Source organism: Elephas maximus, chromosome 3, assembly GCF_024166365.1.
Source record: "Elephas maximus indicus isolate mEleMax1 chromosome 3, mEleMax1 primary haplotype, whole genome shotgun sequence".
Lineage (NCBI taxonomy): Eukaryota > Metazoa > Chordata > Mammalia > Proboscidea > Elephantidae > Elephas > Elephas maximus.
Genome location: NC_064821.1, coordinates 48,754,851 through 48,768,442, shown reverse-complemented (window position 1 = coordinate 48,768,442; position 13,592 = coordinate 48,754,851). Strand labels below are relative to the sequence as shown.

Sequence of the window (13,592 nt, the reverse complement as noted above, 5' to 3'; positions counted from 1 at the left end):
GATCCAAAAACAATGCCCTTGGAAGCAGCAGTCAAAAAATCAAACAGCGTATTGCACTGGGCAAATCTGCTGCAAAAGACTTCTTTAAAGTGTTAGAACGCAAAGATGTCACTTTGAGGACTAAGGCGTGCCTGATCCAAACCACGGTATTTTCAGTCGCCTCATATGCGTGTGAAAGCTGGGCAATGAATAAGGAAGACCAAAGAAGAATTGATGCCTTTGAATTATGATGTTGGTGAAGAATATTGAATATACAGCGGACTGCCAGAAGAATGAACAAATCTGTCTTCAAGAAGTACAGCCAGAGTGCTCCTTAGAAACAAGGACAGTGAGACTTCGTCTCATGCACTTTGGGCATGTTATCAGGAGGGATCAGTCCCTGGAGAAGGACATCATGGTTGATAAAATAGAGGCTCATCGAAAAAGAAGAAGACCTTCAACGAGATGGATTGACACAATGGCTGTAACAATGGGCTCAAACAGCAATGATTGTGAGGACGGCACAGGACTGGGCGTTTCATTCGGTTGTACATAGGGTGCTATGAGTTGGCACCGACTTGATGGCATCTAACAATCACAAGGGCTGGGGGTGGGGATAGTAGGGAGTTCCTGCTTCATGGATCTGGGGTTTTATTTTGGAGTGATGAAAATGTTCTGGAGCTAGACAGAGGTGGTGGTTGCCCAGTACTGTGAATGTATCAAATGCCACTTTTTGCTCACTTTGAAATGGTTAGTTTTATGTTACGTGACTTTCACCTCAATGTAAAAACAACAAATATGCAAAGTTCTTAGTGTTATTGCTGGGTGGAGGCAATCTGCAGGGACCGATGGTCCTCCTTTGTGCTTTTCTGTATTTTCTTTTTTTAGTAGAAGATAAAGGTTTGTGGAGCAGCAGAGAGGGCCTAACTGTAAACCTGAGCTTGGTTTTATGATTTTTTTTTTTTCTTCCCTAACAGTCCTTCTTCAAACAAACTGTGATGGTGTCTTTCCATGAGCTGGACACTGGGGACAGGGAAGAGGAAGGGGCTGCAGCAAACGCCTCTTGGAACAGCAGAGGGTGAGCAGGCTGGCTTGGTGACCACCCTCTGCCCATGCCTGCTGCACCATCCAGCAGCAGGCTGGACCTCCTGGCCTTGTGCTCCACCACAGCAAGTGGAAGTTTGTCTAGCACGGGGGTCAGACCTCGATCTCCTGTCCTGCTAGTGTCAGCAAGAGTGCTGGTGCCATCATGGCTGGACCACCATCTTTCACACCATGGCCCCCAGCCCATTCTGAACTCAGGAGACAGTGTTTGCAGCCACCTTCCCTAGAGGAGATGACACAGCGCCAGGCTGCCCTCCTGCCACCAGCCTCTCTGCTGACCACACCTCAATGGAAGACTCGTGCTCCCAGGCACCCACGGACACCAGGTCTGGGGCCATGCACACCCTCCTGGGCCCCTCCAGCATACCCTCTGGAGCTTCTCTTGGTGACTCCCCACCGGGTCTGGAGCAATGGTGGAACAGCTGCTGGGCAGACAGCCTGGGTCACCATGGAGATGGCCCTGCTCAACTCCAGCTCCTCCAGCCTTGGGGCCCAGACACCAAAACCTGTGACAAACCCTCAGTCGACCTGTGGATGCTAAGGCCTGCACAATCCCAGAGGCACCCCGCGCCCCCCCCCCCCCGGCTGCAGCCAACATTATTGCCATTCATTCAGTCATTTACTCTTTCACTGCAGGGTGCTGTGCTGAGAGCAGAAACACAAAATCAGCTGGACAGGTGAGTGTGGAGGTGGGGAGAAGGGGTGTCCAGTGGAGGGCAGCCACTCTCTCCTCTTCTGTCAGGGGTGGGCATAGGCAAGCTGACATCCTCCAGATTCTCTGGCTGTGGGCCCAGGCAGCCAGCCAGAGCCTCAGAGAAGACTGGCTTGGCAACAGTTCTTGACCATATCTCCACTAAGGATGGAGTGTCTCTACCTTTATGACAGCACCCTCTAACCTTGCTGCCCTCCTATCTGTCCAGGAAAATGGAGCACATTAAGCAATAAGAAGACAACCAAAATTGAACAGCACTGGGCCGACCAGACTGGGTTCAGGCCACACTGAGCTGGTGAAATCCTGGCCTCAAAGACACGTGCCCTCTTGACTAGCCAGACTCACCTTCTGCCAGGCTTTCTGGGATACGGCACAAAGTTGCAATATCAATTCGGTCTTTCTAGGAGCCCTGGTGGCGCAGTGGTTAAGAGCTTGGCTGCAAACCAAAAGAACGGCTGTTAGAATCCACCAGGCGCTCCTTGGAAACCCTATAGGGCAGTTCTACTCTGTCCTATAGGGTCGCTATGAGCTGGAATGGATTTGACGGCAACAGGTTTGGTTTTTTTAAATTACAAGCTGTAGCCCAACTTTAACTAGTTTAAGCAAAAAAAGGAGTGGATTAGTGCCTATAGATGAAAAGTTTGAGGACAGATTTCAGGCATGACCAGATGCAGGTCCTCAAGTGACATCTCCAGAATGGGCAGCTCTAGACCCTGGTATCTTCCCTGTTGGGGTCACTCTCAGACTCCCTGTGGGGCCGAGATGGCTGCATGTGGCTCCAGGGCTACAACCCCAAAGGTGAAGTCCAGTGAAACAGAGCAGCTTCAGCCCACCTTGGATTCCCTGATGTGACCCACTGGGTCATCCTTGAGCCAGTCACTACAGACAAGAGAACTTGACGTCCTTGATCACCCAGGCCTGGGTCACGCGCCTCACTCCTGCAACCAGAACCTCAAAACACACAGACTGAGGGCAAGGTGCAGAGTGGCTTCCTAAAGAAAACTAGACTGTGTTCCCCAAAGGGGGAATGGGTACCAGGTGACGAAAACTCAACCTTTCTTCCAGCTGCCTTCACTGACACTGAGCTGGGACCCACCATCTCAAGTCTGGGGGAGGCAGAGTCCACCTCATTGTGTTTCTGTGAGGACTGCAGAGCCCATGGCCATAAGCCTAGAGCCGCAGGAAACAGACAGTGCTTCCCCTCAGTTCTGGGCTACTTCACCAGGAAGCAATGCCCCGCTGTGTCCCATCTAAGGGACAGTCAAGGGCTTGACTGCAGCCCCTGAGTTCCAGCTCTCGTTTCCTGTACCTGCCTTCCCCACTTCCCCGTGGGCCCTGGGCGTGTTCCCCATTGGTTTCCATCATCTCTGCCTGTGGCCCCTGCCCGGGTCTCACCTCTTTCGGATGTCCCTTTGTTACCCTGTGATTTCAACAAATCTGTTTGGGTCCTGCATGCTATTTTGTGACAACCAGTAAATCTCCAAAACAAAAAAAAAACCCAAGTCCATTGCCATCAAGTTGATTCCAACTCATAGCAACCCTATAGGACATAGTAGAGCTGCTCCACAGGGTTTCCAAGGAGCACCTGGGGGATTCAAACTGCTGACCTTTTGGTTAGCAGCCAAACTCTTAATCACTACACCACCAGGGTTTCTGGCTTTTATAAACCTCTAGCTCCTATACCTTCAGCGGCCCTGCAATTTGAGCCCCCAAATTCCACATCTTCCTGGAAACACAATCCAGGTCGGAGGTGAGCAGCATGCAGAGGCCAAGAGAGAAAACAAACAAGGGCATTGGGTGATGTTGCTTTCAAAGATGTTCCCTCCCAGCGGTTCCCTCTCAGGTCCATGATCCGCTGCCCTCAGCATGGAGTCCTTCCCCATCTAGTGGGTGTCAGGAAGGCTAGGGGATGACTGTTCTCAAACTGTGTGAAGCCCAGTCATTGAGCCCCCCACTATCCCTCCCATTGGACTCTCGTGCAAATAGCATCCAGCTGGTTTGCCCAGACATGCCCCTTATTGCAATGCATACGCAACTTAAGCCCTCACTCTGTAGCCCACAGAGTGTTCCCCCGCTCAGCTGCAGTCCCCCCACCCTCAAAGCCTGCCAAGCCAAGGTTTCTAACTGCGGCTTGGCCCAACCACACAGCAGGCCCTAACTCCTGTTTGAATTTGGCACCAAAATCCTGCGCATGCACAAACCGAGATCCCCACGCATGCACAGGACATGAAGATGTGTAGCCCCAAACTCGACCCTGGACCTGAACTTCACTAGAGAGGAAGATGTTCTCCACACACAGCTGCACTGCAGGCCATTTGCAAAGCGAAGTTCCCTTCCTTCGCAAATGACTCAGCACCTGGATCTCCAAATATGGACGTGGGCAGGGGGTGTCGGATTTTGGGAACCAATTCCACCCCCTGGGGACTACAGGACATAAAAGCTCCAAGCTCCCCTGGGGCTGGGAGCAAGTGGTCTTTTGGCTGCTAGGCCCCATGTTGCTTCTTGTTTGCACAAACAATAAATTTCCACTGTTTCCCTTGCAATTGGTGGTGTGACGTCTGTCTTATTTCAGTCAGCTAATAGGACGGGACAAGAACCCCCGTTCAATTACAACTCCAGGACCCTGACCAAGCCCTGGCCCTTCCCCTGGGAAACACATGGCAGAGTCACGAGGTCCACAAGCCAAGCCGCTCCATCTCTCAAAGAAAGATTCAAAGCATGGATTTTGGTAAAACAGTTTTATTGTTTAAAAAATAAATTTTCCATGTGACATACAAAAGGCATTTTAAAAACTGTTCTGAATGTGTCTCATCCCGAGGCATCTTAAAGTTTCCAGTGTTTCCGCAAAAACCAGGGGCAGTGTCTCTGACAAAAAAAAAACACGGCCAATCTTCGCTGCCCTGGCAGAGAGAGATTTTCATGCCCACTCTCCTCCCACCCCCCCAGGGAGCAGGCGGTCCCTGTCACAGGCTGAGTTCTCTACAAGTAAAACCAGAGAAAGAGAGAGATTTATCTCAAGGAAATGGCTCCTGCCAAGTACCACGGCCCAGCCAAGTTGACACACAACCTTAACAAGCACAGTCCCCTTCTCCTGGACTGACAGGATCCCAGTACTCTGAGCTTCCCAGGTGGGGCAGAGAATACGATGAACCAACTCTGATTGCGAGACATGTGATTGCAGCGTCTACCCCTCACCCCCACCCCCAAGCTAGGTCTCTTGCTGGGAACAGCCTCCTAAGCACAGTATGCCCTGACCTTTTCTACCTGTAAACAAGACTTTCCCCTCAGGCAAGGGGGCAGGGATGAGCTCTGTGACAGCTGAAGCTCTGCCCCTGGTGTCGGCTCTACCCTGACTCTTCCAAATGGACAGAATGGGAGAGGGAAAGGACCAGAGAGGCCACATGCCAGAGAACTGGATGGAGGTGGGCTCTCGATGACCAGCTAATCCAGGTCCTTTCCTCTTCTACTTACGTACCTCGTAAGGTTATAGGAGTCCCTGGTGGTGCTGTGGTTTAAGTGCTCTGCTGCTAACGAGAAAGGTCACAATTCAAAATGACCAGCCGCTCCATGGGAGAAGGATGGGGCAGTCTGCTTCCATAAAGATTACACCCTTGGAAACCCTACGGGGCAGTTCTACTCTGTCCTACAGGGTTGCTATGAGTTGGAATCGACTCAAAGGCAATGGTTTTTATGGGTGGTGAAACAGTTAACACACTTGGCTGCTAACTGAAAGGTTAGAGGTTCAAGTCCACTTACAGGCACCATGGAAAAAAGGCCAAGTGATATAGAAAAATCAGCCATTAAAACCCCCAGGGAGCATAGTCCTACTCTGACACACATGGGGTTGCTGTGAATCAGAGCTGACGCCACGAGAACTGGTTTCGAGCTGTTATAACTGACCCTTCTAGGCTTCTGTAGGGGTGTAGCTAAGGACCCAAACTGACAAATGTATGTAATGCCTGGTTACACATCTGTTTTCAAAGCTAACTATTAGCCGCTTAAATATACTCCAGACAGCTCTCAGCAAACGAAAATGTGTTTCCTCCTCCTCACGGCACAGGGACTGAAAAGATGCAAGGCTTCCCTTCGAACACCTGGGAGCAAAGCAGGGGCTTTAAACAAAGATCATCCTAGAGAATAAAAAAAAAAACAAGAGAGAAGCATAATTTGTCAAATATTCAAAATCCCCTTCCTTTTCTGACATGCACATACCCAACGACCTGCTTTGCAAACAGACATGTTCCTGAAAGCTGACTGGAGAGGAAGTATCATCAAACGGATCATCTTCCCCATGTTTTGCTGTAATTTCAGAAACGCATCCCCAAATCTGCCGAGTCTGTCTGGTGCTGACGACAGCGTCAGAGGTTGGCACCTGGCTTGGCAGTAAGCGGAGGAATCCTGATTGCTCTCACCAGCCCTGAGCTGCCTCGAGGCCAGGTGTGAGATTCTGGAGGGCAGGGCCTGTGCGTGCACCTGGAGGACATCTGCTCTTGCAGGGCTTCTGGGAACACAGGCTGGCTTGGGCTCCCACTGGCCTCCAGGGAGGCAGGAGTGTCTTCGGAGTGCGAAGGGCAGGCAGTGGGATTTGCATGTGGCAGCTTCACACGCTGCACAGAGCACAAACTAGTGTCCCCTCAGCCACCCACATGAGCTTAGGCAGAATGCGCCACACAGGTGGATGCCTGGGCTGACACTGCAGCCAGCGGGCAGAAGATCAGGGCAGGCAGGACTGTGAAGGGGTTAAGTCTGCACTTCCCACGAGGCAGTTCGAGGGACTGCAGCACCAACGGAGATGTGTGGATCACTGGATGATACTACCCTGCACACGACACTACATCTCAGGTGCCCCCTCAAGCTCTAACGAGCTGCCAGATGCGGATGAGGCGGAAGGGACCACCTCCTCCCCCTGGGAAATGTCACACAGTGATTGGCACCTCCGCAAGTGGCCCCAGCACCTGCTGCAGGTTCCCTACCTATGTGGCTCAGGGCAGGGTCACAGCGCTCCCATGGGAGCAAATCAACAGGCACATTCTTCAGTTTCACAGGGGCTCGGCCAGGGGTGGGTGGTGTCCAGAGGCCACGCTCCCAGTGACCTCGGAGGCAGCATCCTCTCAAGCCCCCCCACCCCCAAGGTCAGCCCTTGCAGGGTGGACGCTGGCAATTGCGTTGCCACCATCCTACCTCGCCCTCGTCTCACTGCGGTGTTAGGGTGTTAGGTCCTGACACCGAGACCCTGCCAAGCAGCTTCTCCACTAGCGGATGGAGACCTGCAGGGACACCATGTGCTCATGACAAAAATTAAGCTGGGGACAGCTGCGGCAAAGAGGTTGCTGTGTGAAGCTGCAGATACTTTCAGGAAGAAACTTCTTTTTTCTACAAAACTAAATTCCAGGAAATAACCTCTCCAGATTTTATATAAGCTCTGCTTTGCAACATCACTTCCTTGACCTACCACACCACCCCAGCTTGTTCCCTGGGTTGTCCCCGTAAGGACCGGTGAAGGAGGAAAGCCAAATGAAGCAAAAAGAAGCACCCAGGAGAGGGATCGGTCCCAGGCCTGAAAGTTCTAGAATGAAAACACGCGAGGGGATATTCCCAGCAATGCTGGGTTTGTGGAAACTTTGATTACACTGTTTCTTTGGAGGTCCAAGAATAGGAATAAAGGGCTATGAGTCGGCAGAGCAAGGAGAAGCTGGTGGGAAAACCAAGACTAGGGTACTGTCACTCACGGTAATTCAAACCAGAATCTAGTGCACAACCACCTGGAAAGCCCCTCGATTCTTTCCCCAAAAGGAATGGCCACGCTGCTGGCACTAGAGGTGCTCATTAACTGACAAGGCCCCCAAAGAGGGTCTACCATGCAGAAGCATAAATACGCACATTTGAGGCTCCTCACGGTAAGCCTCTCTCCCCATCAGGGAACCGGTGCTCTGGGTAGCACTGCCCGGCCCTGAGGACCTGGGGCTCCCTGATCCCCAGCACTTGCCTTCTAAGCGTAGTTCCTCATGGTGCATTTTCAGGTAGCGGTTCCTTAACCTGGGGTTCAGTTTCATAATTGTTGGTGAAGATCCCACCACTCACCTCACAGGGTTATTACAAGAAGTAAACAAGATGGAGAAGTCCCTGGAGAAAGACATCGTGCTTGGTAAAGTGGAGGGTCATCGGAAAAGAGGAAGCCCCTCAATGAGATGGATAATGATTGTGAGAATGGCGCAGGACCGGGCAGTGCTTTGTTCTGCTGTACATACAGGGTCACGATGAGTCGGAACCTAATTGACAGCACCTAACAGCAACAAGGAAACCGTGGTGGCGAAGTCGTTAAGTGCTACAGCTGCTAACCAAGAAGCTGGCAGTTTGAGTACGGCAGGTGCTCCTTGGAAACTCTACCGGGCAGTTCTACTCTGTCCTATAGGGTCGCTATGAGTTGGAATCAACTGGACAGCAGTGGGGTTTTTTTGGGGGGGGAGTTAACATCAACAAACAAGATGGTGCTAAGTAAAGGGTTTGGTTTTGAGCCTGTTGATGTGTAACGATCACTCAGGTAACCTCCACGCCTCTGACAACAGCTTCTTCGCTGCCTATCCTCCCGCTCCCGTCGGGTGAACAGGTGCGGAGATCCTAGCAGCCCTGGGAGCCACGCCTTCACCTAACAGAAAGATCATCCCATTCCCTCACCACTGAGCCAGCCCTGCAGCAGCCTCCTATGAGGGTGAGCTAAGACGCTGGGAGCAGCCTAGATTGAGAGTCACTGCTAAGTTCCAAAAAGGCCCTGCGCATCAGGGAAGGAAGCCGACCGTTGTTGGGTGCCATCAAGTCGATTTTTGATTCATAGCGACCTCCTCTAAGAGAGCAGAACTGCCCCAGAGCCCAAAGACTTCTGGGCCATAATCTTTACAGAAGGAAGCAAATTGCCAGGTCTTTCCTCCAAGGAGTTGTCAGGTGCATTCGAACCACCAACTTTTCTCGGTTAGCAGCTGAGCACGTAATGGTTAAGAGCAGTATTTTTCAAACTACATACCAACTCAATTTAATGGATTGCAACAATTTTTTTTTCAAATGGAAACCAGAAGTTAGCCCAGGTCCTGAGGGTAAGAATCCCCCGAGAATCTTCTGTTTGCAACACAGATTTATACACAAATGTGAGTACTCACTCATGGTGTAATGTGTGTTTCCTATCATGGATCATGGTCCGAGGTTTGAGACCAGCTGCCAAGATGGCGCGGTTCTGAGTGTCCCCTTCGAAACAGAGAACAAAGGGACACCAACAATGTCACTCAGTGTGGACTCGCCCCATGTGATTTTAAGAAAACACTTGATTCTGGAAAGGAAGTCTTTGGTATCTCTTGCCGTCACCCCACCCTCATCCCCACGGTCGTCACAGATAAAGAGCACATTTTGATGCAGGCACTCTCCTGAGTAAGAACAGGATATCCTAGCTCAGGCCCAGCGTGACTCACGGTTATTCAGAAATGGTGACATCAAAAGCCTGCTCACCCTTGCCCTGCGGTGAGGCCTGGGCACATGAAGGCCCCTCGCTCTCTGGTGTTGCAAGCACAGAGGAGGAAGTTCCTAAGGAACAGATGAGGGCATGCTAGGGCCAAGGACCCAGGAAGGAAAATGCAGAAACGCAAATAACCGCACACGAACCGGCCAACTGGTCAAAGATGGCGCAAGAGCGCCCTCATGTGGTCAGAGGTGGAATCTAACCTGCAATCACATGTGTCCACTCCTGAGGCTCCACCCACCAGATGCAAAACAGCTCAAAAGCTGACCACCAACAGGGAGTAGGATTCTCTACCCCGGGCACCTGGTTCTGTCCTGCCAAGGTCAGCTATCTTCGTATAAAGAGAGGTGTTTTGTTTGGACTGAGTCGCTGGAGACCAGAGTAAGCTGACTTTTAACAAGAGTGCCTTGAGCCCCTGGCTCAACCCTTTTGCATACAAACATCTCAAATGAAAGTAACACTTCTCAACCTGCAGCCTTGTAGAAAGTGTAAACATTCAAAAGGCGAGAAAGATTTAGGGATGCTCCTTGCTTGCCAAACAAAAGCCCTCTCTTCCAAAATTCTGTGTGACATGCAAAGTGTGTTATTTGCCTGATACAAAGTGTGACTCAGAATAGGGATAACAGTCACTGAAAACCTATCTTATTCTTGTACGGTCATACCTTGGGGGGCGTAACTATGTGGAAAGTTGAAATAAAATTTAAATGTGTACCACGCGTATTTGTTTTTTGTTAAGATTTCAGAGACCCTCTTGGGCGTTTCCAAGAAGCAGGTATTGCTGGCTCCGGGACCCAACCTATGCTAACAAGAAGGCACCTATTGATTTTCCCAAATTTGAGAGTGTGTCAATGGTGACATGAGCGGCGGCAGAAGGGGCCAGCAGGCAGAAGGTGGGCAGGCTCAGGTGCTACCACCGAGAGGCTGCACTGCCACTCCCTGGCACAGATGACAGGGCCACCGTGCTGCCTGGGAACTACAGCTGTCCCACCAGGAAGCCTGCCTCCCGTTCATCCCATCAGAGCTGCCTGCATGGCTTAGCGTCACCTGACGTCACTATCAGGGAATGGCTGGTTTCATGGGATCTCACCTAGTAAAACAAGAGAGGCTGAGGGCAGGAACACCCACTCAGCAGTCCCCCAAGATGTAAACAGCCCTCTTAAAGGGGTATCCCTGGGATGGCCTGATCACCTGCACTCAGTTGTGTCTCCTGGTGTATGGCCAGAGGAAGGCGTGGGGGCGGAGGGCAAGGGTGCTCCCTGAGGAAGCTGTCCTCCACGCAAAGAAGTTCATCAACCATGAAAGGTGCTCCGAACAACAGCTTTGAGACTTCTGGAAACTCTGTAGCATCCTAGTATCTGCGTCTGCATAACTGTTATCGCCCCTCATCCGTTTTCCCGAAGTGATTACCTGCCACGTTGCAAATGGAGTCTGTGTGTGGTTTCTGAAGGGCAGCACAGAGACAGAGCACCAGGCAGACCTCCTCCACAGACAAGATGGAGGAGGGAGGATTCCAGAGAGACGGAGCCGGTGGAGGCAGCCACCAAGAGGAGAGGATGGTGGAGGGTCAGGAGGGAAAGGACAGAGGGGGTACAGGGCTTGGCCAGGCCAGAGCCTCCGAGGCCTCTGCCCGGTGTGGATGCTGGGCCCCCTCCTCTCCAGGCCGTGGTCTTCTGTTCCACAGGAGCTAGTCCCAGGGCCACTTCCTCCAGGAAGTACTTCCTGATTACCCTTTGTCCCTGAGCTCCCTCTTTGAACTTTCACACCATCTTATTTTGTGCTGGTGGGTGTTAGTGTGTAAACGGCAGTTGTAGGTTCTTTCTTAAGGTGAATGTTTGCTCTCCCAGCCTAGGTTTGAAGCTTCCCATGAGCAGGGATGGATCCTGTCCTTGTTTCTGTGTCTACCTGCAACAACTAGACAAATGGAGAGGGCCTCTTCCTTCCCTCTTCAGGGGTCTGGCCCTGGGGCACCAGACTGCAGAGACCCAGGGCATGTGGGGCACGTGGCTGAGCGGGGAGGGAGAGAGCAGGGGAGCAAGCCTGGGCTTTTCAGCAGAGGGCACAGGTGTCCTCATCCCAGAAATGCCTCATAGTCCATGTACCATACCAGCTGGCCCGAAGTTGGCAGGACACCCGAGATGGGCCACTTCTTGGGCTCCTGGCCCACCCGGCTCACCAGCATGGTGATCTCGTGCTTCATCCTGCCTATGACCAGGACGGCCACCTTCTTGGCCCGGTTTATGAGGGCCAGGCTGATGCTCATGCGCTGGTGTGGCTGGACAGGGCTCGTGGTCAGCACGACCAGTTGCTTGCCATCCAGGCCAGTAGACGACTGAGGGAAGAGTGAGGCCGTGTGCCCATCGTCCCCCATGCCTAGCAGCACCAGGTCAAAGCTGCTGTTGGTGACCTGGGCGGCGATCTCCCGGGCATAGAGCTGGCTGCCCTGGTCTTCCTCGGCACAGAGGCCCTGATGCAGGCGCACGGGCATGGGGTGGATATTGAAGTAGGGGACACGGATGTGCTGCAGCAGGTGGGCCTGCAGGCCCCGGAAATTGGACTCCGGGTCCGTGGGTGGGACGCAGCGCTCGTCCACCAGCCACAGATGTGTATGGGCCCAGGGGAAGCCAAAGTGCTGCAGGGCCAGCTGCTGGAACAGGGCCACAGGGCTTGAGCCACCTGAGAGGGCCAGGTGGAACTCACCAAAGCGCTGCACTGCTCGCATAGCTGTGGCCTCAATGTCATTGGCCAGCTTAGCGATCAGCTCCTCGGCCCAGGCCAAGATCAGTGGGCTCTCACGGTACGTGGCCTTGAGGACCCGGAAGTCACGGGGCATTGGGGCAGCACCAGGTCCAGGCACCAGCTGCTCCAGCTGCTGCTGGGAAAAGGACAGCTGGCTGCCACTGAACTCAAAGTCCAACAAGTGCTCATTCTTGGCTCCTCCCGGGTAGTGGCGTGGGGCCTCACGGGCCAGGCTGTCCAGCAGGGGCGTCCAGAAATGCCAGGAAGCCAGCAGGTTCTCCGTGGTGATGAAGGAGTCCTTGCGGCCATGGAAGATGTGTGAGATGAGGATGGAGTAGGCATCCCGCTCCCTCACGGGGCTATAGGCATAGAAATCAGACAGAGGGCAGCCAAAGAGGCGGAGCCCAGGCCGGCCTTCCACCTCCTTCCAGCTGTCAGAGGGCAGCGTGGGCCTGGGCAGGTTCCGGCTGACCAGCACAGCGGGGCTGCCCAGGTCGCCATGCCCAATGTAGAAGACAACCTGCCGAGGCAGGCACTGGCTCTGGCCCGCGGCCCAGTGCCTCTCGCTCTGGGCACAGTATGCCTGGTTCCTGAAGAGGACCCGCACATAGCCCACTCTCTCATCCAAGGCTTTGCCGGACATCAGGACGAAAGGGACGCCCTCCCAGCGAACATTGTCAATATGAACAAGGACACCTGAGGGGACAGAGAGCAGGAGGGGTGACACTCCAGCACAGTACAAGGACACTGCCCTCTCTGAGCCCCTCCTTGGGCCACCCCACTGCCTGAGAGGCCCTTGCCCTGTACTAGGAGTCCCTGGGGTGCAAAAGGTGAACATGCTCAGCTGCTAACCAAAAGTTGGAGGTTCAAGTCCACCCAGAGGTGCCTTGGAAGAAATGCCTGGCACTCTACTTCCAAAAAAATCAGCCATTAAAAACTCAGTGGAGCACAGTTCTACTCTGACACACGTGGCGTCTCCGTGAGTTGGAACTGGCTCCACGGCAGCTGGTACCTATATGGTACAGCCTCTACTGATTCCCCGACCTTTCGCCCCCGCCCCCACTCCAGTCTCTTTCCTGCCAGACTGAGAATGTCGGCCCCTGGGCCTTCACATCGCTGGGACACCCACCTCCTTTGAGGCGCCTCATAAAGTTACAGTCCACACAACATGGAGAGCTGGGCTGAGCGTTGCCAGCCTCGAGACTCTAAAAGGAGAAGTCTTGTCATGGGGCAGGGTGGGGAGGTTCTGACTCTTGGGGGGTCCTACAGAGAAAAGGGCTTCCCTTCTATTTGTGGAGCACTCGGGATGTGCATGTGCCTCAAGCGAAGTCAGATGCAGGGGGGCCAGGGGTCACTAACGAGTGGTCTGCAGGGTAAGGTGGACGGCAGCAGGAGCCTGGTAGTGAGAGCCAGACTCTGACTGTGCGCCAGACCCACCCTCCAAACCTGGTTTCCCACGTTCTCTCCGCACGACCATGGCACATTTCATGACTTCACGAACCTCACCTTTCCTCATCTATAAAATGGGGTAATAATCTTACCTGCCGCATGGGTGTG

General features: G+C 53.0%; 1 protein-coding gene across 4 annotated transcripts in view; it reads right to left on the bottom strand.

Annotated features, from left to right (window-relative positions):
- Positions 1–3,923: 3,923 nt before the first annotated feature.
- The window catches only part of H6PD (hexose-6-phosphate dehydrogenase/glucose 1-dehydrogenase), a 45,224-nt gene continuing 35,555 nt past the window's right edge, over positions 3,924–13,592 (bottom strand). For 2 of the 4 annotated variants that reach the window (XM_049877840.1, XM_049877841.1), the window contains one exon: positions 3,924–12,731. In XM_049877840.1, the coding sequence (XP_049733797.1) occupies positions 11,368–12,731 (1,364 nt within the window). In that variant the 3' untranslated portion in view covers positions 3,924–11,367. The remainder of the gene's footprint in view (positions 12,732–13,592) is intronic. The other 2 variants (XR_007516525.1, XR_007516526.1) reach the window with 2 other exon arrangements.